The sequence below is a fragment of the Bubalus bubalis genome, chromosome 2 (genome assembly GCF_019923935.1).
Source record: "Bubalus bubalis isolate 160015118507 breed Murrah chromosome 2, NDDB_SH_1, whole genome shotgun sequence".
Classification (NCBI taxonomy): Eukaryota; Metazoa; Chordata; class Mammalia; order Artiodactyla; family Bovidae; genus Bubalus; species Bubalus bubalis.
In genome coordinates, this window is record NC_059158.1 from 44,217,564 (window position 1) to 44,239,437 (window position 21,874).

The following is a 21,874-nucleotide window of genomic DNA, read 5'->3' on the forward strand; positions in this document are numbered from 1 at the left end:
GAGTGCACACACAAACACACACACACACACCAGCCTAGAGAAGGTGGGAGGGCTGGTCTGAGAAGCAGGGGGGGCAGAGCCAGGAAGGGGGGAACCAAAGAGGTGGGGGGACACACGCACAGATTCTCTCTCCTGCCCCCTTTCTCACAGTCCAGGGGCTCCAGCTGGGACTGGCGGGGAGGGGACCAGCTGAGCCACATCTGGCAGGGCCTTCACTCACCGAGGGCCGGAAGGGTGCGGCGGGGGCGGCCTCCATGCTGTACTGCTTCCCCCCTGGGACACTCTTCCTCCTCGAGCGACCCAAGTGGTATTCTGGAGGGGAGGAGAGGGCCAGCAGGGACGTGGGAGGGGATCACTGTAGCCCCGGGTCCACCCTGGCCCCAGCGTATCAGCCCCCTCCCTCTGCCCCTCAGCTCCAGCCTCACCTACCCCCCGGGAAGCAGCAGGAAGAGCAGCGGCGGCTGAGAGGCTGGCGGCGGGAAGGAGGGGGCAAGGAACCTGAGCCGGAGCCCCCAGAGGGGGACGGGGTGGGGGGCCTCAGGCCCATGACTGGGGTTGGGGCTGGCAGTCAGCAAAGGGGCATGGCTGAGAGCATCAGTAAAACTCCAGGAATAAAGGACACCGAAGAGCCACAGCACCTAGGTTCTTGGTGCCCACACCCCCAGGAAGGGGTCAGCTGGGGGGGGAAGTCGGGTTAAAGGTCATGGGCCAGAGGCAGGCTTTCCTCCTCTTTCAACTGGGCACATCTTCCCCCGCGACCCCACTCCTGGAAGCCCTGTCTGTCTGGAGGGCCAGGACTGCCTCCCATGACCCCCTCCCTGGCCTGGAGGGGGAGGTCCTGGAAGGGACCTGTGCGGAGTGGAAGCGGAAGCAGCCTGGGGACAGCAAAGGGCAGGGGGGAGGGGAGAAGGGGCTGGCTCCACGTGCACTGCAGAGGCAGGGAGTCAGAAGGGAAGGGGGAAGGGGAAGGGGAAAAACGCAGGGGAGCGGGGAGAATGGGCAGTGGGCACTCGGGAGACTCCCAAGTGAGGGCAGGGCGAAGAGGAGGAAGGGAGGTGAACGCGGAGGAAGCTCGGACGGCTCTGAGTCTGGAGGGGTGGCAGCTCGGAGGAGGGAAGCTGAGGCTCTGCTGCCAGGGAATTGAGAGGGGCTGAGGAGCTAGAGGAGAATGAAAGTGGGGGGATGCCAAGCTCGGGCTCCAGCTCCAGAATGGCTGCCCAGGCCTGGGCTCCCCCCTCAGCCCCACAGTCACCACTGCAGCCAATGGGGGGGCAGGTGCTGCATCAGGGGCGGGGCTACCATCTCCACAGCAACAAGAAGCTACAGGCTGGTGGGGGGGACCGGAAGAGCCGCCTGTTAACCCTCTAGCGTCCAAAACAAGGGAGGGCCAGGGCCACAGCCACAGCTTCACTGTCAGCTTCCTGAACTGCAAATCGCCTGCAAATTGCCCAGCTTCCCTATGCCTCTAAAACCCAGGTGTTAGGAGATCTACACACAAAAAAGTGGATCCCATGACATGGAAACCCTTGTCAGTCCCTCAGCAACACATGTGTAGAGCACAGAAACATACACTGAGCTATGTCGGGAGGGGGACATATATACATGATAACCACAATACGAAAAATAAAGAGGAATCTAGGTGCTTATGAGACATGCAGAGAATGGTGAGGTGGCAGTGCCACAGGTCTGCATCCTGAGGCCCTGGGGCCCACATACCCCACAGGACACATGCTTAGACATATGTGAGCACTGCAGCAGGGGAGTGCATACTTGACCCTGACACCCATGAGAGCTGCTGGTGTGGACCTGGGGCAGTTATGTAGGCAGCACATTACAGAAAAGGACATTTAACCCAGAGACCCACACAGGGCTCCCACACAGAGGGGGCCACTTTAACTTCTAAGACACATGCTTAAGTAAACCAAGATTCTGACTGCATCAAGGTACCCCCATACCCCCAAAGCACAAGCATCCTTCATTCACAGGAAAAGTACAACCACAACCATTCTATCTCAGGACAACCTCTTCTTCCCCAGCCCTTTCCTGACTCCAACACAGGAGTCCCTGGTTGCTACCAGAATAAAGAAAAATCAAGGAACAAATGTATTAACTACCCTTCTGTTACACACTCAACAGTGCATCTAAGGTTTCAGGGTATTTCCTTCCTAAGTCTTTGCTTTTCTCAGGTATGCTCGCCTCATTCTATGCCAAATAATGCAGTTCAGCCATTATGTTCATATAAACGATCCTGTAATAAAGGCAGAAAGTCTAACTTCAAATCCACTAAAATTCTGCTTTAGAACTAAAGAATTAACAGAAGGAGAATGGATTTGCTAATTGGTTTGCTTGATTCTTGGAAGTAATATAATCTTACACATATAACTAAGTACTAAGAGGCACAAACTCATTTAAGTCAGACGTACACAGAGACCACATACGCATATGCTTACAAAGACCCTCACTGCCACAATGAAAAAAACCCAGAAACACAGGATATCCTGTTCTTAGTGCTGCATGCAGTGACATGTTCAGAACACATGCCACAGGCCCATGTCCACGCAGAGAGCAAACCTGAAAAGCACACACCAAGATCCTGGGCCTCCGTGTCCCATCCCTGCACGATGTATACACGCATGCACAGGCATAACAGCCACCTACACAGACCCGTAACACAGGCATTGTGCACACACCCACACATGTACACACCCTGTATACACACACAATTGCACTCACTCACACACACAGCAAGGGCTTGCACTCCCACCTCTCCAACCTCTCTAATCTTGCCATCACCCACAGAATCTCCCCATATCCTCCGATCCCCCAAACCGCTAACCTTCCCTTTGGCCTTTCTTCCCCGTCACACCCCGCTGGCAGCTCTCAAGGGGAGCCCCGGAGGAAGGCTGCCAAGACAGGTGGAGGAACAGAGCTGGAGAGGAACGGGCACCTCTACCAGCAGGTCCTGCTGCGCCAGGCCTCACTGGGAGCCGGCCTCTAGGATGGCCTCTCCTGAGCCAGCCAAGCCCGATCCTACAGGCCCACACAAGCCCTAGGCCCAGCCGCCACTCTCCTCTCATCTACCGCTTCATGGAAGGCCTGACTCTCTTGCCCCTGCGCTGCCCCCCTACTCCCAGGCCTCTTCTCCACCAACTCCAGCCAGTTCCCCACCTCCTCTCTCCTCTCTTCTCAACCTGACACCACCAAGTCCCACCTGCCCAAACCCTCTTCAGCCATTCCCTCTCCTCGCCAAGCCTCTCTCAGTCCTCCTCTCCCCCAACTCCCCGCTTTTCGTCTTTACCCCACTCTTTCCCTTTTCAGCTAGCTTTCCTGTCCTCACTCCCTAACGGAGCAGGGGCTCACACCTGCTAGCCCAAAGGTGTTTCATACATGGTAGGATTCCAAAAAACACACTCACACACACTTACTCTCTCCCCCCACTTGCATACCACCCACATCCAGACACGCCCTGGACACCCATGCTGGGACTGACACAGATCCCCAGGCCAATGATGAACACACATGCAAAGACACACACCTGCCACCAGGGACACAGAAATCCTCCTCATGCAGCCACACATCCCCACACACAGGAGACCGACAGAAGGCGAGCCCCAGCCAGGGACATGCATTCTCAGGGTCAGAGGTGACAGGGACCGGTACGGCCAAGGGCTGCCCCCCAAGCCGCGGGCAGCCCAGCAGAGCGTTAGGTAGGAAGCAAGCCGAGGGCAGGACAGGCTGCAAAAGGCTGGCTGCACATGTGCACGCGAGGAACGGGCCCCGTGTGCACATGGCACTAACACACAGGAGACACAAGCCTGGACACCGACACACACGCGGACACCGGGGCTGCCGCCTCCACCGAGGGGCTCCAAGACCACCCTACACCGGCCGCCCCCGCGCGCTCCGGAGACTGGTCCGACGAGGCCAGTTTCCGACCCCCCGCCTCCGCTGCCCCCCGCCAGTTACCATAACTCCCCCCACTCGGCAGATGCAGCGAGAACATGCGGAGGGAGCAGCCGCCGCCGCCGCCGCCGCGGCCTCCCCACCCCCGCCCCGCGCCCACGCACACGCGAGCCCCCACGAGCGCGGCGCCCCCCCACGCGCTCCCCGTCCGCCCGGCCCCGCCCTTACCTCGCACCGCCCCCCGGGGGGGTCGGAGGGGGGGGGGGTCCCCGGCGGGGGAGGGGCGGGTGCGGCAGGAGAGGGGGCGGCGCGGCCCGGCTCGCGCCGCCCGGCGCGGTGGGGGCGGCGGCGGGGCCCGGGACGGCCGGGACGGCCGCGCGGTGACGGCCGCGGGAACGGCTCCCTCCGCCGCCGCTCCCGCCGCTGCCGCCGTTGCCCGGGCCCCGCCGCCGTTGCTAGGCGACCGCTGCTGCCGTGGCCGCCTCTGTCACGAGCCCCGTCGCCCGGAGACAGCGCGAGAGAGATGCGGGAGGGGGGCGAAGGGACCCCCAAAACCAACCGGGCCTCCCACCATCCCTTCCTGAGCTGGACCCCCCATCGAAACCACGGAGGGAATGAGGGGCGGCGGCTCCACCCAGGAGAGGAGGAGCCCTGAATGCCGATGCCCCTTGAAGGTCCGGCGACCTCTCCTGGGCTCGAAGAGTCCACAGCCTCTACACAGACCTTCTCGGACCCAGGCCCCCAGGGTCCCAAAACTTCTAGGTTCCTTGCACATTCTCCACTCCCTTTACACATTCCACGTCCCCCTGAGAACCCCAAACGTTCACCAGCCAGCAACTCTTTCACTAAACACTCCCCCCAAATATATATATCCCTGGACCCCCTCCCAGCCCTTACTGAACTTCCAACACAAACTCCTCCACACACCATCCCCAGTTCCAAACATACATGAGTGCCCTCCTCCCTAACACACAAGAGACCCACACGAGAGACCCCAGACCCTGAGGAGTGACAGTAAGAAGATAGAAGGGGAATATGTGGGCAGAGACGCCCACCAACCAGATATATAACAAATATGCTCCATGAGCATGTGACCATTCTGGCCTGGACACACAGGTATGCACACATGGACACAAACCTTTCCCAGGCATGGACATGACTGACTCTCTCTCTCTCTCTCTCTCTCACACACACACACACACAGATGTGACAGACATCACACACATTCTCTATACACATTCCACCACCACCAGCAGCACCACCTGGCTTTGCCTCACAGAAATGTGCTACCCACACGCCCCCATGGTCACAAGTTTCCATGACAATGACACACACCCCTGGCCAGCGATCCACCCAGGGTCCCAGAATTGGCCCCCAAGAGCAGTAAGGCCTGAGCCTATCAGAGAGGGCTGAAGGGAGCCAAAGGATGGAGACAGGCCACTGGCTCTACGGAAGAGAAACTGGAAGCCTGGATCCCTGAGGGGAGGGGGGGTGCTGGTAGAATAAAGGGGTCACCAGGGATTGAGGGGATGAAGGACCTGGACCCTTGGTCCTGGAAGGGGGACACAGTGGTAGGGGGCAGTGACAAGGGGGTTTCTGGGGGCTGAGGGCGTCTCTCTGCACCTTGGCTGCAGATCTCTGTTCTCTGCCTTCATCTCCCCTCACTGTTCCCATGGAAACCTTTTAAGCGAACTTCTCAGGAAGACAAAAATCTTTTTTTAAATGACTAAAGAGGGGGGTGGAGGGGGGGCAGAAAGAGGGAGGGAGGGGAAGAGACAGATGGAGAGAGGGAGAGTTGGAGAGACAGACTGAGCACATAGCTCCACAGACAGACAGAAAGGAGATGAGATGGGGGTCTGACGGAGTTCCACCGAGAACACAGGGGAGAGGCAGACGACCCAAGAGCGACAGAGAAAATAAGAGAAATCAGGGAGGAAAGCAGAAGAGGGTGACAGAATTGCAGAAAAATAACAACAGCTGATGAGAAAAAGAAAAGGGGGCAAGAGGGAGGGTCCCCAGGCCAGAAGGTCTGGGAGAAGAATCAGGAGCGTGGGGGGTGGGGCAGAGGTCTGGGGGCAGGGCGGGAACTAGGTCATTCTCTCCAAGATCCCAGACCCAGGCCGGGGAGGGGCAGGGGCAGCCACTCGGACAGGAAGCGAAAGATCTAAGCAGACTATTTTTACAAGCACCGGGGAAACAGTCAAACTTCACTGCTGGAGAGGAAAAAGAGAGCGAAACAGCGAGGACCGCTGAGGCCTCTCACCCACAGCCTGCGTCCCGCTCAGACCCCAGACGAGGGCGCCAGCTCCGCCCGGGCTCCCACACGGTGCGAGACTTCGTCTCCGCCCCCTCCCGGGCCCGGACGCCCCCTCCCCTGCACCCAGGCCCCCGCAGCCCCCTCCCCGCGCCTGTTCGGGGCACGAGAGCCTGCTCGGCCGCCGTACCATGCTCGCCGTGGGGCCGCCCCTCCACCGGCACGGAGACCGTGCGTCTCAGCAGTTTGTTGCGACTGGACTCGCTCCTCCGGTCCCGGATCAGAAGGGGGTGTATCTAGGGGATGCGGTGGAGGGGGGGCGTCAGACCTCGCGGGCCCAGGCCGTCCCTCTTCTTTCTCTTCCCCACCAGAGGAGTCTGAGCCTCCCTTCCCACCAGTCTGACCACCTGCCCCCGCCCCTCCGTACTCTTTTTAGGTGTCTCGGGGTGAGTGGATTTCTCATTGCCTTCTCTCTCCGAGTCTGCTTATCCCCTCCCGTCCCACCCTCCTCTTTTCTTCCACCATGTCTTTTGAAACACCCTCCAGGGAATCCCCGCAACCACTCTGGTCTTTGCTGCTCCCCAAATCCACTTTCCCCTTGACCTTCAGTTCCTCCATTCTCCCTGTTTTCCTCCCAACCTCCCACCGCCCTCACCCCCTTCCCTCCTCCCTCCGTGGCTGTCACGGGGGTAGCAGAAGCTGCATTTATAATCAGGATCCACAGCTTGTCTCCCTCCCACGGCCAGGCTTGCGGCCAGAATGGGACCCAATCTCCCCACCCCCTTGAGGGCCTGGTCACCTCCCCCCCCACCTTTCATCACCTTCCATGGCCACCCCTTCAGCCTAGCTCACCTCGCTTTAGCCATTACCTCTCCCTAAGCCTCATCCCCAAGTCTCCCTGGCCACCTCCTTCCTAACCTTCCCCTCTCCACCCCGCCAATCTCCACCCCTTCAAGAACCACCCACCCCACTAGTCCCAGCCTGGGCTCCACAACCCAGCCAATTCCAGTTCCCTGTGGCCCTGCACACTGCCATTCCAGGCCCCTCTCCACACCCTTCCTACCTCAGTTTCTAGCCACCAGTCCTCTGGACCTGTCTGTCCCCATCTCTCTCATTCCTTCATTCTCCCACCCACTGTCCAACCTCTTCATTTTCACACAGTCTCCAGTTTCCCCCATTCATCCTACAGACCCCAAACGCTTGGCCACGACTAGTGACCATTCATATTGGCCCCCAGTGCCTAACACTTGGACTCCCCAAAGCACCCTTCCCTTGAGTCGCCATGTCCTCCCTGGACGAGGCTTCAACTTGACTCTGTGCCTGGGAAGCTCTCTACCCAGGCCTCTCTCCACACTCACTTGCCCCCCAGATTCCTCGAAACTCTGGTTAACCTCAACTCCAGTTCTAACCGTGCCTCACTACCCCCTTCCCGACAGCTTTTGGGACATATCTCTCACCACCTCTCTGGTCTTGCAGGTTATCCTATCACTCTCTAAAGCTTACCTAAGTCACCCCCACCGCCTGAATCACACCTCTGGGGATCCATTCTTCAGAGTCACATCTTCTGTTTCCTCCAATGGATGCTCTACTGCTGACCTGACTCCAAAACCAGAACCCACACTCCCCTGGATCTCTAATCATACTGCATGGCTGCCACCTCCAAGGATGCTCTGTTCATTTCACATCTTCCACTTTGGCTGGTCCTTGCCTCTATCCCACTCTGACTCCTTTAGACAACTTCCCATATTCCCAGTTCCCCTCACCCCCCAGGTGTCTCTTCCCTCATATTGCTTCCCCGTGTCCCTGGCAAAAGCCCTCTCAGCATCTCTCTAAACCCTGATCTCAGGCTTCCCTGTCTTCACCACCATCGAGGCCCAGACCTACTGCTCTCCATCATCTCTCCTTGTACCCTGCAGCCCCTTCCCAGTTCCCTCAGAGACCGCACTCTGAGTCCATGCACTCTGCCCCATGCCAGGGAAAGGATGGGGAGTGGTCAGTGATGAGGCTTGCTCAGTATGGAGAGAGAAGAGGGAGCTGTTCCCTCCAAAGTGATCCATGTCTTCACCCTCCTCCAAGCCCTTTTGTTTCCATTTCTTAGCCTAACCTATCCCACAATAGGAGCAGGGTGAAAACAGAAGGCACCCCCAAATCTTTAGAACCACAGCTCCTCCCCATCACTGCACATGGCCCTCAAAGACCCCCCTGGCCAAGGGAAAGAACCCCTGCCCCTTCTGACGTCTCAACCAAGTCTCAAGGCCACCCTCCTCCCACCACTTGCCAGTATCTTTCCCTTTGCCATCTCTGTGTCTCGTCCCTTTGCAAATGAGGATTCTCCCATCCTTCTCTCACATTTTCCCATGCGACCCAGAGGTCTCTTCCCAGCCTTCCCACCCTGCTCACCTCGTCCTCATCCAGCATGAGAAGCTGGTTCCCCGAGATGATGCAGAACCGAGGGTTCCAACCAGGACGATCATACGGGGAGTGAACATATTGGGTTCGGTGCATAGGGGGTCCCCGTACATCTAGGGGGCAGAGATACACAGAAACCATAAGGGAAGCTCTATGCATTCAGGGGACAGAAGAGTCCATAAAGGGGAACAAGGTGCCCCCACCCACCTTAAGGAGATCATAGAAGGGGGTGAGGCCCCTGGAAACTATAGAGGAACAGAAGATAAGCTTCTCTGGCTGGGGCGGTGGGAGCTGAGGGGCTCAGTAGACTTGGCAGAAGAAAATACAGAGGAGTGGTTCAGAGGGGAATGATATCCTGACAGAGAGAGTACGAGTTTGGAGGCAGAGAAAGGGGAAGGAGCTCTCCATCCACTTCTGAAAAATCAAAAGGCTGAGGGTCCAGCAAAACTGGCAGAAGAAAAATACAGGGAGGTTGGTGGCAAGTGTCTGGGAAGAGGAAGGGCAACCAGATAGCTGCAGAAGACAAGGATTTGGAAGGTGGCCCCACCCATCTGCAAGAGAGTAAGGAAGCCTACAGAGCTGTGGGAAGAAGGATGGGGATGTAGGAACATTTGGGTCATGAGACTAAAAGCTAAATGTCTAGAAAAGAAAGGGAGTGAGGAGCTGACTTGTTCCCAGGGTCAGAATCCTGAGAGGGCCTCCTCTCCTGCCTCTCTGCTTTCCTTCACTCCCTCCTCCCCAGCCCAACCCTGCTTTATCCTTCAGGGAAAGAGCTGCTTCTGCTGGTGGGAGAGGAAGGATGGGTCTTGTTGGTATCTGGCTGTGGAAGGGTTGGGGACTGAGGAGGCAGGAAATATGCCCTTGTTTGCATGAATACTGAGTTGATCTCTTCCCCTACTCCATGCCCAGAGGTCAAAGATTCAATACTGTCCCTCTATCCCACCTCCCCAGTCTCCATGGACAGGATGGAAGCCAACTCCTCAAGTAGGAACCTCCCCAAGGCACCGTGAGAAGCCTGAGGAAGGAAGAGGGGAGGGAAGAATGAAAGACCCAGGCCTGTGACATAGAGGCTGGGGATGGGGACAAAACTTCCAAAAGTAGTAGACTAAGGGTCGCCCCTCCCCTGATTCTGCTGTTCTTCCACACCCCTGTGCATGCAAAGTGCCTCTCCTTTAAATCCCAATGCTACACACCATCATGGCGACATAGTGGCAGGCCCTCTAGAAGTCAGAGAGAAATAAAATTGATGACATCAGCGTGATAGAAAATAAGCTTAAGGAATGAGGGTGACAGAGAGTTTAGAGGAAAAAAGATCAAATCCTGTTACCTTTCCAGGATAATTAATCATGGGAATATTGCAGGAAAAGAACTGGCCAGTGAACTTCATTCCAACTAAAAGCTATGAGTAGCAGAGTGTTAAAAAATCTAGCCCCTTTCTGTCTGTAAACATGGTTCAAATTTACCCAATCTGCAGGTCAGAGACAGAGGTGAACTCCCTGAACACAGGTATGTAAAAACCCCAATCCTCTTGAAACTCTGCCAGTGCCACCTCAGAGACATACCCTTTAGATAAAGAGATCACCAAAACTCTGAGACTCTGAGACTGCAGATACTGCAGGAAACATGCCCACTCCAGTCAGACCCCGAGGACTCCCAGAGGGGACATCTGTTGATTCACATCATCATTATAGGAGGGACTGGGTCAGACAGCAGCCACAGGGAGGACAGTTAGGCTTCAGGGGACACCCTCCTCCTGGGAGTGGGGAAGGACACGGGGAACTTCACTTAGGAGCAACTCCGGAAATACACACATACACGAACACTGCCTGGACGCAGGATGATTCTGGGAGGCAGATGCAAGAGACAAAGGGAAAAAGAAAGGGGAAAGATCTACTAGGATGAACACTTCCATGGGGCTCAGATGGGGATCTCTTGTAGGTCCTGTTCCAACTGTCAAAACTGGTGTCTTTGCTCCCCAAATCTCCAACAGCCCAGGAAGGAGAGGAGACGAGAGAAGAGGAATGGGTGATAAGAGATGGGGTCTTAGGGGAAAGTAAGTAGGCACAGACTTGTGGTGATAAGATAGGGAATGGGGTGGGGAAGAAGGGATGGGGTGGAGAAGAAATAACAGGAATGGATCTAAGGCAGTAAGAGTCAGAGATGATGGTAAATCTTTAGGGACAAGGGAATACACCAGAAGGGCCCAAAGGAAGTGAGGGGGACATAATAGGGACACTAAGACGAGGGGGCCAAGAAGGAGGGGGTGGAGAGGTGGTAGAGATATAAAGGACTACCAGGCAGAAGAGAGGGAGAGAGAGAAGGGGCACCAGAGCAGGGACTGATACAGGGGAAGGACAGAAGGGGGACTCATATAAGGAACGGACACCATATGTGGGGAAAGATATAGGTGGTGGACACCAGAGGGAGGGGGAATGGAAATAAGGACTGGAGGTGGGGGAGGGGTGAAAGTGGTGAAGTGAAGGAAGTGGATAAGCCCCCAGGGATTAGGTTTCAATGCTCAAGGGCCTTAATGAGGGCCTGAGTCTGGGGCCGGGTCTTAATCTTAATCTGCCTCCTACTCCCAGCACTCAGTTTTACTTGTATTGCCCCCCTCCCCACCAATAAACACATACCTAATTTGGCCCTCCCCCTGCCCTGGTCTCTCCTCCCCCAAACCCATTCCCCATTCTCTCTCCTCTCTTCCCTCCATCTGGACCCTCCATTCCCCGCCCCCCGCCCCCTCCACTGCCTCCCTCTCTCTCCATCTGGCCCCCTCTCTTCTCCCTCCATCTCCTGTCTTTTTCTACCCCCTACCATACTCTGAGACCCCACCAGATCCTAGCCCTCATCTTCTTGGCTGCTATTTTCACCCCTATGTTTTAATTTTCTTCATTTTCCCCTCCTAGCCCCTCTCCTAAGACTCTGTCATTCTAGTTCCTTGATATTTTCCTCATCTCTCAGCTCCCACCTCCAAATTATTTCTGCAGCTCTTCCCCCAACCCTACCCTTCTATCTTCCCACCTTCTCTGGCGATCTCTTTTCCCTTCATCGTTTCCCCCTCAGCCCCCTTCAAGGCCTGTTTCTTGGCCCCTCCGGTCCCTATTTACCCCTATCCTCCAATTCCTCCTTCCCCATTGCTCCCATCCCTGCCTTCCGAGTCCTCCTCTCCCCTTCCATTTCAGCTGCTCCCCTCCCTGGCCCCAGTTCTGCCCAGCCCCCCCCCCGCCCCTCCCCCCTTCTCCCCCCCAACTGGTCCTCCCCCTCCCCTCACCACCGTACCTCTGAAGGGGGCATAGGACATCGCGGGGATGCTCCCCCGATGGATGGAGGCGCGAGACCTGCTCATCAGGCCTGGGGGGGAGGGGGCGGGGGGGCCGGGGGAGAAAGAGAAGAGAGAAAGAGGGGGAGAGAGAGGGGGAGAAGGAGGAGGAGGTGGAGGAGGAGGAGGAGAGAGGAGGAGAGAGGAGCGGAGAGAGGCAGAGAGGAGGAGAGAGAGGAGGAGGAGGAGAAGAGGAGCCAACGGCAGCAGCGGCAGCCGGGAGAGAGAGAGAGAGAGAGAGGGGGGCGGGGGAGCGAGCGAGAGGAGAGCAGGAGGAGGAGGAGGAGAGAGAGTCCCTGCAGCCCCCACCCCTACTCAGTGAGAGCCAAGGAGGGAGAGACCCCGACTCAAAAACTCTCCCGACAGAAAGAGAGCGGTTCTAAAGATGCAGACCCCAGACCCTGATATGGGGAGGCTCCAGACCCACAAAGATACCTTGCCACCTGGGGGTGGGGGGGGTGGTGGCGCAGGGGATAATCTGAGGCACAAACCCTAAGTCTAGAGGAAAAGAGGCCCCAATCTCAGAAAACAGACCCCAGACCACCCCCCAGATGGGTCAAAGGTCAAAATCTGAGCATTCAGTCTCAAAAAGCTTCTTCATAGCTACAGAAATCTTAAGACACCAGACTTAAACAGTGATTTCAGGGACTGAGATCTAAGACCTAGACTCAAAGGAAAAGATGAGACCAGATTCAGAAAGAATCCAGACCTGAAATTAGGTCTTTGAGAACTCAGACCCACTGAGAGATATCAGAGACCCCAGACTTAAATCTCAGAGAAAAGAAACTGCAGACTCAGAAGCTGATAACTCAAAGACAGAGAAACTCCAGACCTTGGTTGGCAGGGTGGGGGGCAAAAGAGACACTCTTTCAGCCCAGAGATGAACTCAGAGACCCCAAACACATAAAAAAGAATTTTTAATACCTCAGAGAGAGGGTGATTGCAGACCCAGAAACCTCCCCCCACAAACAAAAAACAAGGACATTCAGTCCTATAAAAGATACAGATCCTAAAAGACCCCATAGAGATCCCTCAGAGACAAACTCCAGAGACAGAGATCTCAGGGAGACCTCCAACCCCAGAGTGGTAGGTATGAGAGAACTCAGCCTGGGAAATGCCCAGTTATACCCATCCAGCAGACCAGAGACCCCAGACCCAGGAAGGAGGGGGAATACTAGGTAGGGAAAGTGGCAGAGCCTTTTTCTCCCTGCCTCCTCCCACCTATTTCTCCTCTCATTGGCCCCTCCATTTTTGGGTCACAGGATGTGCTTGGGCCCCAGGGAGGTTATGTAGGGCAGGTCCTGGCTCCTAGGGGGATGGGTTAAGGGAAGGAGACCCAAGGCTGAGAGGTAGACCAGACCCAGAGAGTGAAATAGGAAGGGGGTAAGGGATAAAAGCTTCCCGGTGTCTTCTTCATACCCCCAACCTGCAACCTTCCTCTCCCCCACCCCCTCTATCGATTCACAAGTCTGCCTGCAGTTTTGGGGCTTCAGTTAAGGCTGAGGCGCCCCATTTTAATCACTGTCTATCCCACTTACAGGGTCTTACTCCGTTCTTTTAAAATGCCTCTTTCCACCTAGCCGTGGTCTTGCCATGCCCTGCCTGCCTAATCACTTCCTCCTATAACCAGAGACAGTTGGTTTCTCAGATTATACTTGTGCATTCCCCAACTCAAGAATCTGTCAGTCCTAACCAAAATGGCAGGGGGCGCTCTCTTCACCCCCCCGGCCCTGAGGTTCAATCTCCTAAGACCCTGTCATTCCTTAAGGCCTCAGGAACAGGGCTGTTACTAGGCACATTCCGGGGTTTAAGAATGAGCCCCGACTCCACAACCTGACGCATAGATTCTGCGGGGTCTCCAGCCCCCCTTTCCCAGCGCCAGAGCTCTCATCATGTGGCCTGCGGGGCTGCCCCGCGATTGGTCTCTTCGCGTAGTTCATTGAGGTACCGCTGCCAGAGGCGACCCGCCCCCTCACGTGACAGTGGAACGCCGCTGCGGCTCGCCTCAGCCTGCAATTGGCCGTTTCCGGTTTACACGGAAACGGGCGCTCCATTTCCGTGCACGTCTGCAGATCCAGGTGTTGATTGGTTGGATCCTTCTTCGCCCCTCCCGCCTCCGGAGGCGGGACAAACCGGGCCACGTGGGAGCAAGGATTGGCTGGTTTTGGAGGTTAGGGTTGTCCGGCTTCTGCTGTCACGTGGTCTGCGCTGTTTTCTTATCACGTGGCTGCTGCCCAGGTAAGAAGAGGCCGCTCTTCCTGGCTTTGGGGTTCTTTCTCCGCGTAACGTGTGGTCTCTGATATTCAACCCTCCTCCCAGCATAGGCTGCATGAGGCGGGGGCGGGCTCCCACATTCCTGCTCGGCGGAGGGGTGAGTGACCGGCCCCGCCCCTTCCGGTCCTCGAAGCTTTGCCCATGACCCGTACCCCAAAACCCAGATGTTGGCCTCCGAGGAGAGAGTGAAAACTGAGTCTTGGCCTTAAATTTTCCAAGCTTCTCTTGGTTTCAGGAATGTTTTCCTTCGGGATGCAGAAGAGGGAGGGCCTGAGTGTTTATGCAAGCGAAATGTTGCGGGGTGCAGTTTGCTGGGGTGTTGATGAGACCCCGAATCCACCCCCTGCCCCTAGGCCGCTCTGCTCCTGTCGCTGTTTTGGATGCCGACACTGCTGCCTGCAGCCTCTCGCCTTCTGTTGCTACCCCGAGCCCTGCTGTCCATGGCTTCAGGAAGTCCCCCGGCCCAGCCCTCGTCGGCCTCGGGCTCCGCCTATGTCCCCGGCTCGGTCTCTGCGGCCTTTGTCACCTGCCCCAACGAGAAGGTCGCAAAGGAGATCGCCAGGTGGGGACTTCAGTGTGAAGCGAGGAAAGGTGCTTATGAAGGGAGAGTTGGGGGAGCGCCTCCCGCTGCTTCCCCCCTGTCTCTGGGCTGCCAGTGCAAAAATCGGGTCATGGGGCCTTTAAACGGTGCTCTCTCTTCACCTTCAGGGCTGTGGTGGAGAAGCGCCTAGCAGCCTGCGTCAACCTTGTCCCTCAGATTACATCCATGTGAGTCAATTCGGGGTTGGAGGGTTAACCTAACTCAAAGGGCTGACTGGTAGTCTTTTACCTTGAGGGAAATCTTTGCTCCCACAACACTCTCTCCCTGACCTTTTCAGCTATGAGTGGAAAGGCAAGATTGAAGAGGACAGTGAAGTGCTGATGGTGAGAAATGTTTCCTACCTGACAAAAACTTAATTCCCTGACCATTTACTTTGACCCCTTATCCCTCATCCCAGATCCTGGAATCAAGTTCACCCCCTGATTCAGCCATGTTTATCTTCACCCCTCAGATGATCAAAACCCAAAGTTCCTTGGTTCCCGCTCTGACGGATTTTGTTCGGTGAGAACTTTGACGTGGGTAGAGGTGAGGGTGTAAACTGTGGGGTGAGCCTTCCTGGGCAGTCTGAGGGGATGGACTCCTTTGGGTAAGTGTTTGCTCCCCTATCGTTACCACAGGTCTGTGCACCCTTATGAAGTGGCTGAGGTGATTGCATTGCCTGTGGAGCAGGGGAACTCCCCGTACCTGCAGTGGGTGCGCCAGGTTACAGAGTCGGTTCCTGACTCCAGTACAGCCCCGCTGTGATGACCCTTTGTTCTTGCTATGGTTTCCCTCATAAATATCAACACTCCTACCTTGTGATGACTGTCCTCTTAATAAATCCCATTTTTAGTTGTCTCTTCCATTTTCTTTCTTTGTCAAAAAGTGCATTTGGTTGGGAAGATCAGAAGTGCTTCTAGTCCCTTTCTTCTCGTTTTTTGGAATGACTCAGGGCTGCTAAGTTTGTTTATTTATCTTTATTTCAATGATACAGAGCCCAGGATCTGTTCTCCTCCCCTCCTCAGTCTCCGTCCCCAGGGGTTAAATAATTTTAAAAAATATTTAAAAAGCTGTAACAAAATAACATCAAAGGAAATGAGGGAATGGTTGGGGGGAAGGGTCAGGAACCGTGAAGGGAGTAGAGGAGAGTGAGCCTCTTCCCCAACCCCCAACCTGGATTCCAGCCTGGACAGTAGGGGGACATACCCCTCCTAGTGCCCCAGGTACATCCCAGCTGTAGGTGAGGTCAGAGGTCAGGGTATGAAAGTGCCGGTGTGTGTCAATGGGCAGTTGGGCAGAGGCAGGCTGTTCAGAAGATGCCCCCACCTCCCCACTCAACCAGGTACTGCACTGAGCCATCAGGCCGCACTCTCCGAGCAAGGACCCGGACGGGATCCCCACGGGACAGGTAGCCGACCCCACCTCGGACTCCACCCCCAGCCCCAGGAGACAAACTACGGCACAGGGGAGAAGGGGGTGCTGAGCGTCTGGGAACGCCTGGGGAGGGGGCTGGGACTGAGGAAGATGAGGCAGTCATCGAGTGGGGGGCACTTTTAGGGAGGTCTGTGGGGAAACCAATGTGAAGTTCCAGGGGTGACCTAGGTAGAGAAAGCAACTGTCAGTCCAGATGGAGATAAAGACTGACCAGAAATGGAGGCCGTGTGGGGATCAGAGGAACAACAACAAAAATGTTTAAGAGACCAAGGAAGTTAAGAGTACAGAGATATCACAGGTAAAGGAGTAAAATCTCACCTGTCTGGGGGTTCACCATCCCCAGAGGTCCCTGCGGTGCTGGCAGAGGGGTGGAAGGAAGCGAACATCCGGATGGGACTGCTGGGGTTGGGAAGGAAGAAAGTCAGGACCCAAAGCAGGGGAATAGGACCCTCTCCCCCTGGGAAGGGCAGAGCGCAAACACTATCCTCAAGGAAACTGGCTCTAGAATACTGGGGAGCAGACACTGGTTCTCGAAGTCTCTAGGTAAAGAAGTGGGCAGCCAAAGGGGAGAAGGAAAAGAATTTTGGGTGAGGAAATCCAGAAGCTTGTAGGCAACTGGAAAAGAGGTTCCAAGGGAGTGTGTCTGGTTGGAGGGAGGAGGCGCACTGACCTGGGCAGACAGCGGGCATCTGTGGGCCGGAAGTTGTAGCCGCTGCTGCCCTGGTAACTCTGGTTAGGGCTGGAGGGTGGTGGAGACACTGAGGCCTAGAAGGAGCAAAGGACTGAGAGATCATCCTTGATTCCTTCCCACACCACCATCTGCCCACGGGTGCCCCGCCCCTTTACCTGCAGTGCCCTTTGCAGACGAGCCCGCTCCCTCTGCTCCTGGGGCTCGGGCTGGCTGCGCACTGCTGAGGGCGGCCCCAGCTCCTCCATTTTCCCCTTCTGCCTCCTCCTCAGGGGCTCTGGCTCCGGCCTCCGGCGCTTCCCCAGGGGACGTGAGACCCCTCCCCCAGGGCCCTGCCCTGAAGGGAAGCTGTAAGAGGCCTCCTTATCCCCCCAGCCCCCTCCCGGACACCCCAAAGACCTCCCTGTTTCCATACATACACCCTGAGAACTTCCCCATCCCCCCTGGACCAGTGACCTGGTAGGGGGTCCGTCTCCAGGAGGGGGCTCCACAGGGGGAGGGATCCGAGCATGGAGACCAAACAAGCATTTCCTCTTCTTAATCTCCCTCCCTGAAATGAAACTGGGATGAGGAGAGAAATGATACAGGGTCAGTGCTGAAGAAAAGGGACCCTCCTATGCTGTCAGTCCTTCTCAGAGGGCATCTTCCAGGTGGGCTGCAGCCCCTCCCTCTCAGGCTGCGTCTCCACATCTCCATCTCCTCCTGAGCCTCCCTCCGACTCACCGGTCCTTGTGGCTGTTGAGAGCAGAGAGGAGCTTGGAAGACCGTTCTCCCTTGGGGGTTTCTGAGAGCTGGGGGAGGGGATAGGAAATGGGGTCAGGAGAGCAGTGATTCCCTCCCCCATTTTTCCACATCTCCCTGGCCCACCCTGACCCCCAGAGGTTCACCACCCCTTACCTCTCCAAGGAGCAAACTGTCCCAATTCTCAGAGGTGAAGGGGAGGATCTCACGGTCAAAATCAAAGTATTTTTTCTTACAGCAAACACTGAGGTGGTACAGGACAAGATGTGCCACATCCACCCTGGAGAAACACTGACTTGTCAAGGTGGTAGAAGCATTACAAGACAGGGGGCAGGCAGGGGTGTCCCCCAGGTAGGGGGCTGGGGCCTGTAAAGTGAAAAACTAGGGGTACGGAAAGAGGAGTGATGCTGAGGTCGTGCCCCATATCCAGCTCACCAGCGAAGCTGTAGCCTCCGGACCTTCTCAGGGCCCCCCCGACACACACAGCACTCAAACTCATAGAACCTGGACGTAGGCAAGAGGAAGAGAATACACCTTTTACAGGAAACTACACCTGCCCACGGGGGAGGGAGGGGTGTTCCGAGCAAGGATGGAGCTGACCGGTAAGCAAGGCTTCAGAGGTCAGGAAGACACCTGGTCTGGGGTGGGGGGCAGAGCTCCTGGAGGGTCTGCCCAGGCTCACCTGTCCCCGTAAAGGAGGGGCTTGCTCAGACACTGGGTGCAGGCCTCGTGGAACCACTGCAGGCAGCTCCGGCACTGCAGCATCTTCAGGTTCCACCTGAAGGGAAACGGGACCAGTGACCCCCAGACGCGCCCTCCTTAACTGCCCCAAAGCCTGCTCACCACTTTCCCGCCCCTCAGCGGCCCGCCGCCCTGCCAGTCTCCTGTCCCCACCCGCTTCGCTTGCTCCCTAGCCCGCCCTCACGACTCACTCCCCAGGGCCGCCACAGTAACAGTAGCTCTGCTGCCGGTTGCTCAGATGCCCAGCGTCCCAGTCCAACCCCTTCAGTCCATACGGCAGGGACAGCTTCATGCCCAGCATGGCCCGGGCATAGGGGCCCTTCTTCAGCGCACCCCCCCTCTGCAGGTGGAACAGACAGGTGGCCTCAGGGGTGGGGGAAGGAAGGGTTCAGGAGAGGCTGGGGGTGGGAGGTCCCACAGGTAGGGGCCCTTACCTTGGTGGCGATGGCAAAAACGCACTGGCGGCAGACCCAGGATGCGCCCTCTCCCTCTCCAGGGGCTGGGGCCCTTGGAACGTGGCAGTCCTGGTGATAAGCTGAATAATGAGAATATTGACAGTAGACCACTTATTGCATTGCATACCTGTGTGCGCTAGGTATTGGGACAAAAGTCTTACCCCATCTCATTTTGTTCTTGACCATAGTCCTGCTGGGTGGGCGTATTACCTTTATTTTAAAAGCAGGTGAGGCAGCTGTGATTCTTAGAAGTTTAGGGACCTGCCCAAGGTCAAATGGTTACAAAAAGCCGTACTGGAACTACCCTCTGCCTGCATTTGGGGCTTCCTTGATAGCTCAGTTGGTAAAGAACACCTGCAATGCAGGAGACCCCGGTTCGATTCCTGGGTCAGGAAGTTCCCCTGGAGAAGGGATAGGCTACCCACTCCAGTATTCTTGGGCTTCCCTTGTGGCTCAGCTAGTAAAGATTCCGCCCGCAATGTGGGGAACCTGGGTTTGATCCCTCGGTGGGGAAGATTCCCTGGAAAAGGGAAAGAGTACCCATTCTAGTATTCTGGCCTGGAGAATTCCATGTACTGTACGGTTCATGAGGTCACAAAGAGTCAGACACAACTGAGAGACTTTTGCTCATTCACACCCTCTGCCCGCAGAGCTCATACATCCTATCCCAAGGCCGCCTCTCCCTGTGCTGGAAAGGAGTGAGGTTACAGGCTTGTGGAGACTGGCCAGAGCAATAGCTTGGGGACTCAGACCAGGACAGACAGTATCAGGACCAGTGCTGGAGGGAAGGGTCAGAGGCACCCTGGCAGACCTAGAGCAAGCTAGGCCTTTCAGGTGTCCTGCCCTCTCACCCACCATGGCGACACTTCTCACAGCTGACCAGCCGGTTCCCAGGGACCACAGTCTCAGAGCGACATACACAGCAGAGGAGTTCCTCCCCAGGGAGCGCCGCTGTGAGAGAACAGAGTGTCAGAGGGCCTGGTCTCCAGCCCCTTTCTGTCCCCCATGCCAGGCTTGTTTTCCACTGGATCCAATCTGAGGCTTCTCACCAGGGCTAATGTCTTTCCATAGAACCAGAAATTGGGAATCATCCTCAAACTGAACCAGACACACCTCCCGAGCACTGTCCACCTGGAATGGGTGAGCAGAGAAGATGGAACAGGAATCAGACTAGATAAGGGGAATGAGAAAAGGTGACAGAGGTCAGAGGTCTTACCTTTTTGATGGTCCCCAAGTATAGCAGCCCATCTGTCCATCTGGCCAGCACATCTTGACCCTCCCAAAGTCGAGGCCGGGGGCCTGAGGTGGGAGCAGGGGAAGCTGGGTCCCAAAGTGGGGGGGCACCAGAGCGGCTCAGCCGGGGGGGCTGTGCCATTGCATCCTGGGGGGGGCCTAGTTAGAGGTGAGACGGTAGGAGAAAGTTACGAATATTGAGGAACTAGCCCCCATTTTCTTTGCCTGTTTTTCTGTCAAAGACTTGAGCAGGTGTGCCCAACCTCCATTTCCCTGAGACACCTGGGTAGGAAACCCCTGGGCACCCCTTCCGGCCTTCCTGACTCCAGCTCTCCCAACAGTCACCACTGGTTCTTTTCTCCCCACCGTCCCCCAACCCCACCAACCTAATTCTCTAGTTTCCCAGCTGCCAGAGCTCCCCTGGGACGTTGTATCCCGGCCTTGAGATTTTAGCAGAAACGATGGTTGCAAAGGCAAAGGTTGCCCCTCAGTTTCTGCTGTCACCTTCTACCGCTGTTTACAGAGGGATTACAATTGGGGTGCTGTTTCCCAGAGATGTTTCGGGAGCTTTTTCTGGAGATGTTTTCGAGTGGAAAAGGTTGCCTCCTGGGCCCCCGTGTCTCATTCAGAACAATCATCTTGGTGTTAGGTTATGTCAGGTCACCCTCAAATTCGGGGCTCCCTGCCCCCGGGTTAGATAACTTCCCTGAGTGCCCCGGGAGGGGGGCGTGTCCCAGTCCGGGTCTCTTCTCCCCAGGACCGCGAGTCCGAGAGGGGACTTGAGTCGGCCTAGCCCGACCCGCCGCCCGGGTGGCGCGGCTCTCCCGCCCGCGCCCTGCGCGCCGACCCCCGGCTCCCTGCCCCCCCCACGGGCGCCTCCCGCCGCCTCCTTACCAGTGACAGCTGGGGCCGCCGGGAGCCGGGCAGAGGCAGACGTGGGAGACTGAGGTGAAACCCCCGCGCGGGGAGGGCACGGTTGGGCGTCGGGGGGGCGTGCAGGCAGAGACCGGGGGGTCCCCAGGCCCAGCCCCTCCGTCCCGGCGGCTCTGGGGCGTATGACGCAGCAGCCAAAGCAGCGGCAGCGGCAGGAGGAGGCGGCGGGGGGAAGGAGGGGAGGGGAGGGGAGGGACAAACCGGCTCGGGGGGAGGGGGGAGGGAGGGGAGGGCCGGGGGGAAGGAGGAGCCGCGGGGGCGGGCACCTCCTCACCCCACCTCCCTCACCGCCAGCGGGCCTGGAGGGCGCGGAGCAAGGGGGAGCGTCTCCGCGGATGGGGCGGGCGGGCTCTCGGACCCGGCGGGAGAGGGAATCCCCGCAGCCCCTTCCTCCGGAGGGAGGCCTGCCCTAGGGGCAGGAGGGAATCCCCCGCTAGGCCGCCAGCCGGGCCGCCGCCCCGCGCCACATCCGTTAACTGCCCCCGGCCCCGCAGGGTCACTCCGGGCCCCGCCCCGCGCTGTAGTTCACGACCCCGCCCTCCATTCACCCGTCCCATGGCCCCCGCCCCGCGGGCCCCGCCCCCTCCCGCCTTTGCCCCGGCCCCGCCCTCCCCGGAGCTAGTTGCCCCAACCCCCGCCCACTGTCGCCGCGCCTCTGCGCACGCGCGACCCCTCCCGCGCGCGCGGCACCTGGGAAGACCCAGCCCTCCTCTGACGGGGCGGCGGCCCTCGGCGGTTGGCGCGAGGGAGTTAGCCCATGCGCCCCGCCCCGCGCGGCCAAGGCGGGTGCACCGACTAGGAGAGCTCGGACCGAGGCGGTGACGCCGCCGAGAGCCAGCCAATGGCTGCAGGCGGAGCTAGCCCCGGCGGTTCGAAAGGGAAGGAAGAGAAAGAGCGGGAGGAGAGAGCC

At 57.4% G+C, this 21,874-nt stretch overlaps 3 protein-coding genes across 20 annotated transcripts in view; 1 reads left to right on the forward strand and 2 right to left on the reverse strand.

Moving 5' to 3' along the window:
- SYNGAP1 (synaptic Ras GTPase activating protein 1) overlaps nucleotides 1-11,987 on the reverse strand; it is a 28,862-nt gene extending 16,875 nt beyond the window's left edge. For 7 of the 14 annotated variants that reach the window (XM_025271639.3, XM_025271653.3, XM_025271669.3 and 4 more), the window contains exons 1-4: nucleotides 11,846-11,987; nucleotides 8,558-8,679; nucleotides 6,348-6,453; nucleotides 221-312 (exon numbers count right to left, since the gene is read on the reverse strand). In XM_025271639.3, coding sequence (XP_025127424.3) covers nucleotides 221-312; nucleotides 6,348-6,453; nucleotides 8,558-8,679; nucleotides 11,846-11,912 — 387 coding nt within the window. In that variant the 5' untranslated portion in view covers nucleotides 11,913-11,987. The other 7 variants (XM_044931312.2, XM_025271680.3, XR_003105292.3 and 4 more) reach the window with 4 other exon arrangements.
- A 1,994-nt stretch (nucleotides 11,988-13,981) lies between these two features.
- Nucleotides 13,982-15,597, forward strand: CUTA (cutA divalent cation tolerance homolog). 2 transcript variants are annotated; one of them, XM_006050329.3, is made up of 7 exons: nucleotides 14,025-14,123; nucleotides 14,205-14,256; nucleotides 14,513-14,721; nucleotides 14,868-14,927; nucleotides 15,038-15,083; nucleotides 15,212-15,261; nucleotides 15,378-15,597. In XM_006050329.3, exons 2-7 carry the CDS (start codon nucleotides 14,215-14,217, stop codon nucleotides 15,502-15,504), a joined length of 534 nt encoding a protein of 177 aa, XP_006050391.1. In that variant the 5' UTR covers nucleotides 14,025-14,123; nucleotides 14,205-14,214; the 3' UTR covers nucleotides 15,505-15,597. The 2 variants fall into 2 exon arrangements, with proteins under 2 accessions (XP_006050392.1, XP_006050391.1); XM_006050330.3 differs by lacking the exon at nucleotides 14,205-14,256 and having other exon boundaries at nucleotides 13,982-14,123.
- Nucleotides 15,598-15,701: 104 nt separating this feature from the next.
- On the reverse strand, nucleotides 15,702-21,533 carry PHF1 (PHD finger protein 1). Of its 4 annotated transcripts, none has more exons than XM_025271712.3 (15): nucleotides 20,926-21,529; nucleotides 20,015-20,190; nucleotides 19,848-19,929; nucleotides 19,654-19,749; nucleotides 18,778-18,878; nucleotides 18,535-18,683; nucleotides 18,285-18,380; nucleotides 18,038-18,106; nucleotides 17,759-17,882; nucleotides 17,585-17,652; nucleotides 17,318-17,422; nucleotides 17,020-17,209; nucleotides 16,844-16,938; nucleotides 16,492-16,569; nucleotides 15,702-16,337 (listed from the first exon to the last, which is right to left on the reverse strand). In XM_025271712.3, exons 2-15 carry the CDS (start codon nucleotides 20,171-20,173, stop codon nucleotides 16,049-16,051), a joined length of 1,701 nt encoding a protein of 566 aa, XP_025127497.1. In that variant the 5' UTR covers nucleotides 20,174-20,190; nucleotides 20,926-21,529; the 3' UTR covers nucleotides 15,702-16,048. The 4 variants fall into 4 exon arrangements, with proteins under 4 accessions (XP_025127497.1, XP_025127496.1, XP_025127504.1 ...); XM_025271711.3 differs by having other exon boundaries at nucleotides 16,492-16,572; nucleotides 20,926-21,521; XM_025271719.3 differs by lacking the exon at nucleotides 17,020-17,209 and having other exon boundaries at nucleotides 16,211-16,337; nucleotides 20,926-21,533.
- Between the last annotated feature and the right edge of the window lie 341 nt (nucleotides 21,534-21,874).

Coding starts and splice junctions, on each gene's coding strand:
- CUTA (XM_006050329.3), top strand. CDS start 14,215: ATGAGGCGGGGGCGGGCTCCCACATTCCTGCTCGGCGGAGGG. Junction 15,084..15,211: donor AGGACAGTGAAGTGCTGATG/GTGAGAAATGTT, acceptor TTCACCCCTCAG/ATGATCAAAACCCAAAGTTC. Junction 15,262..15,377: donor GCTCTGACGGATTTTGTTCG/GTGAGAACTTTG, acceptor TCGTTACCACAG/GTCTGTGCACCCTTATGAAG.
- PHF1 (XM_025271711.3), bottom strand. CDS start 20,173: ATGGCACAGCCCCCCCGGCTGAGCCGCTCTGGTGCCCCCCCACTTTGG. Junction 18,684..18,777: donor TTTTTGCCATCGCCACCAAG/GTAAGGGCCCCT, acceptor TTCCACCTGCAG/AGGGGGGGTGCGCTGAAGAA. Junction 17,210..17,317: donor GGAGACGGACCCCCTACCAG/GTCACTGGTCCA, acceptor GGCCTCTTACAG/CTTCCCTTCAGGGCAGGGCC.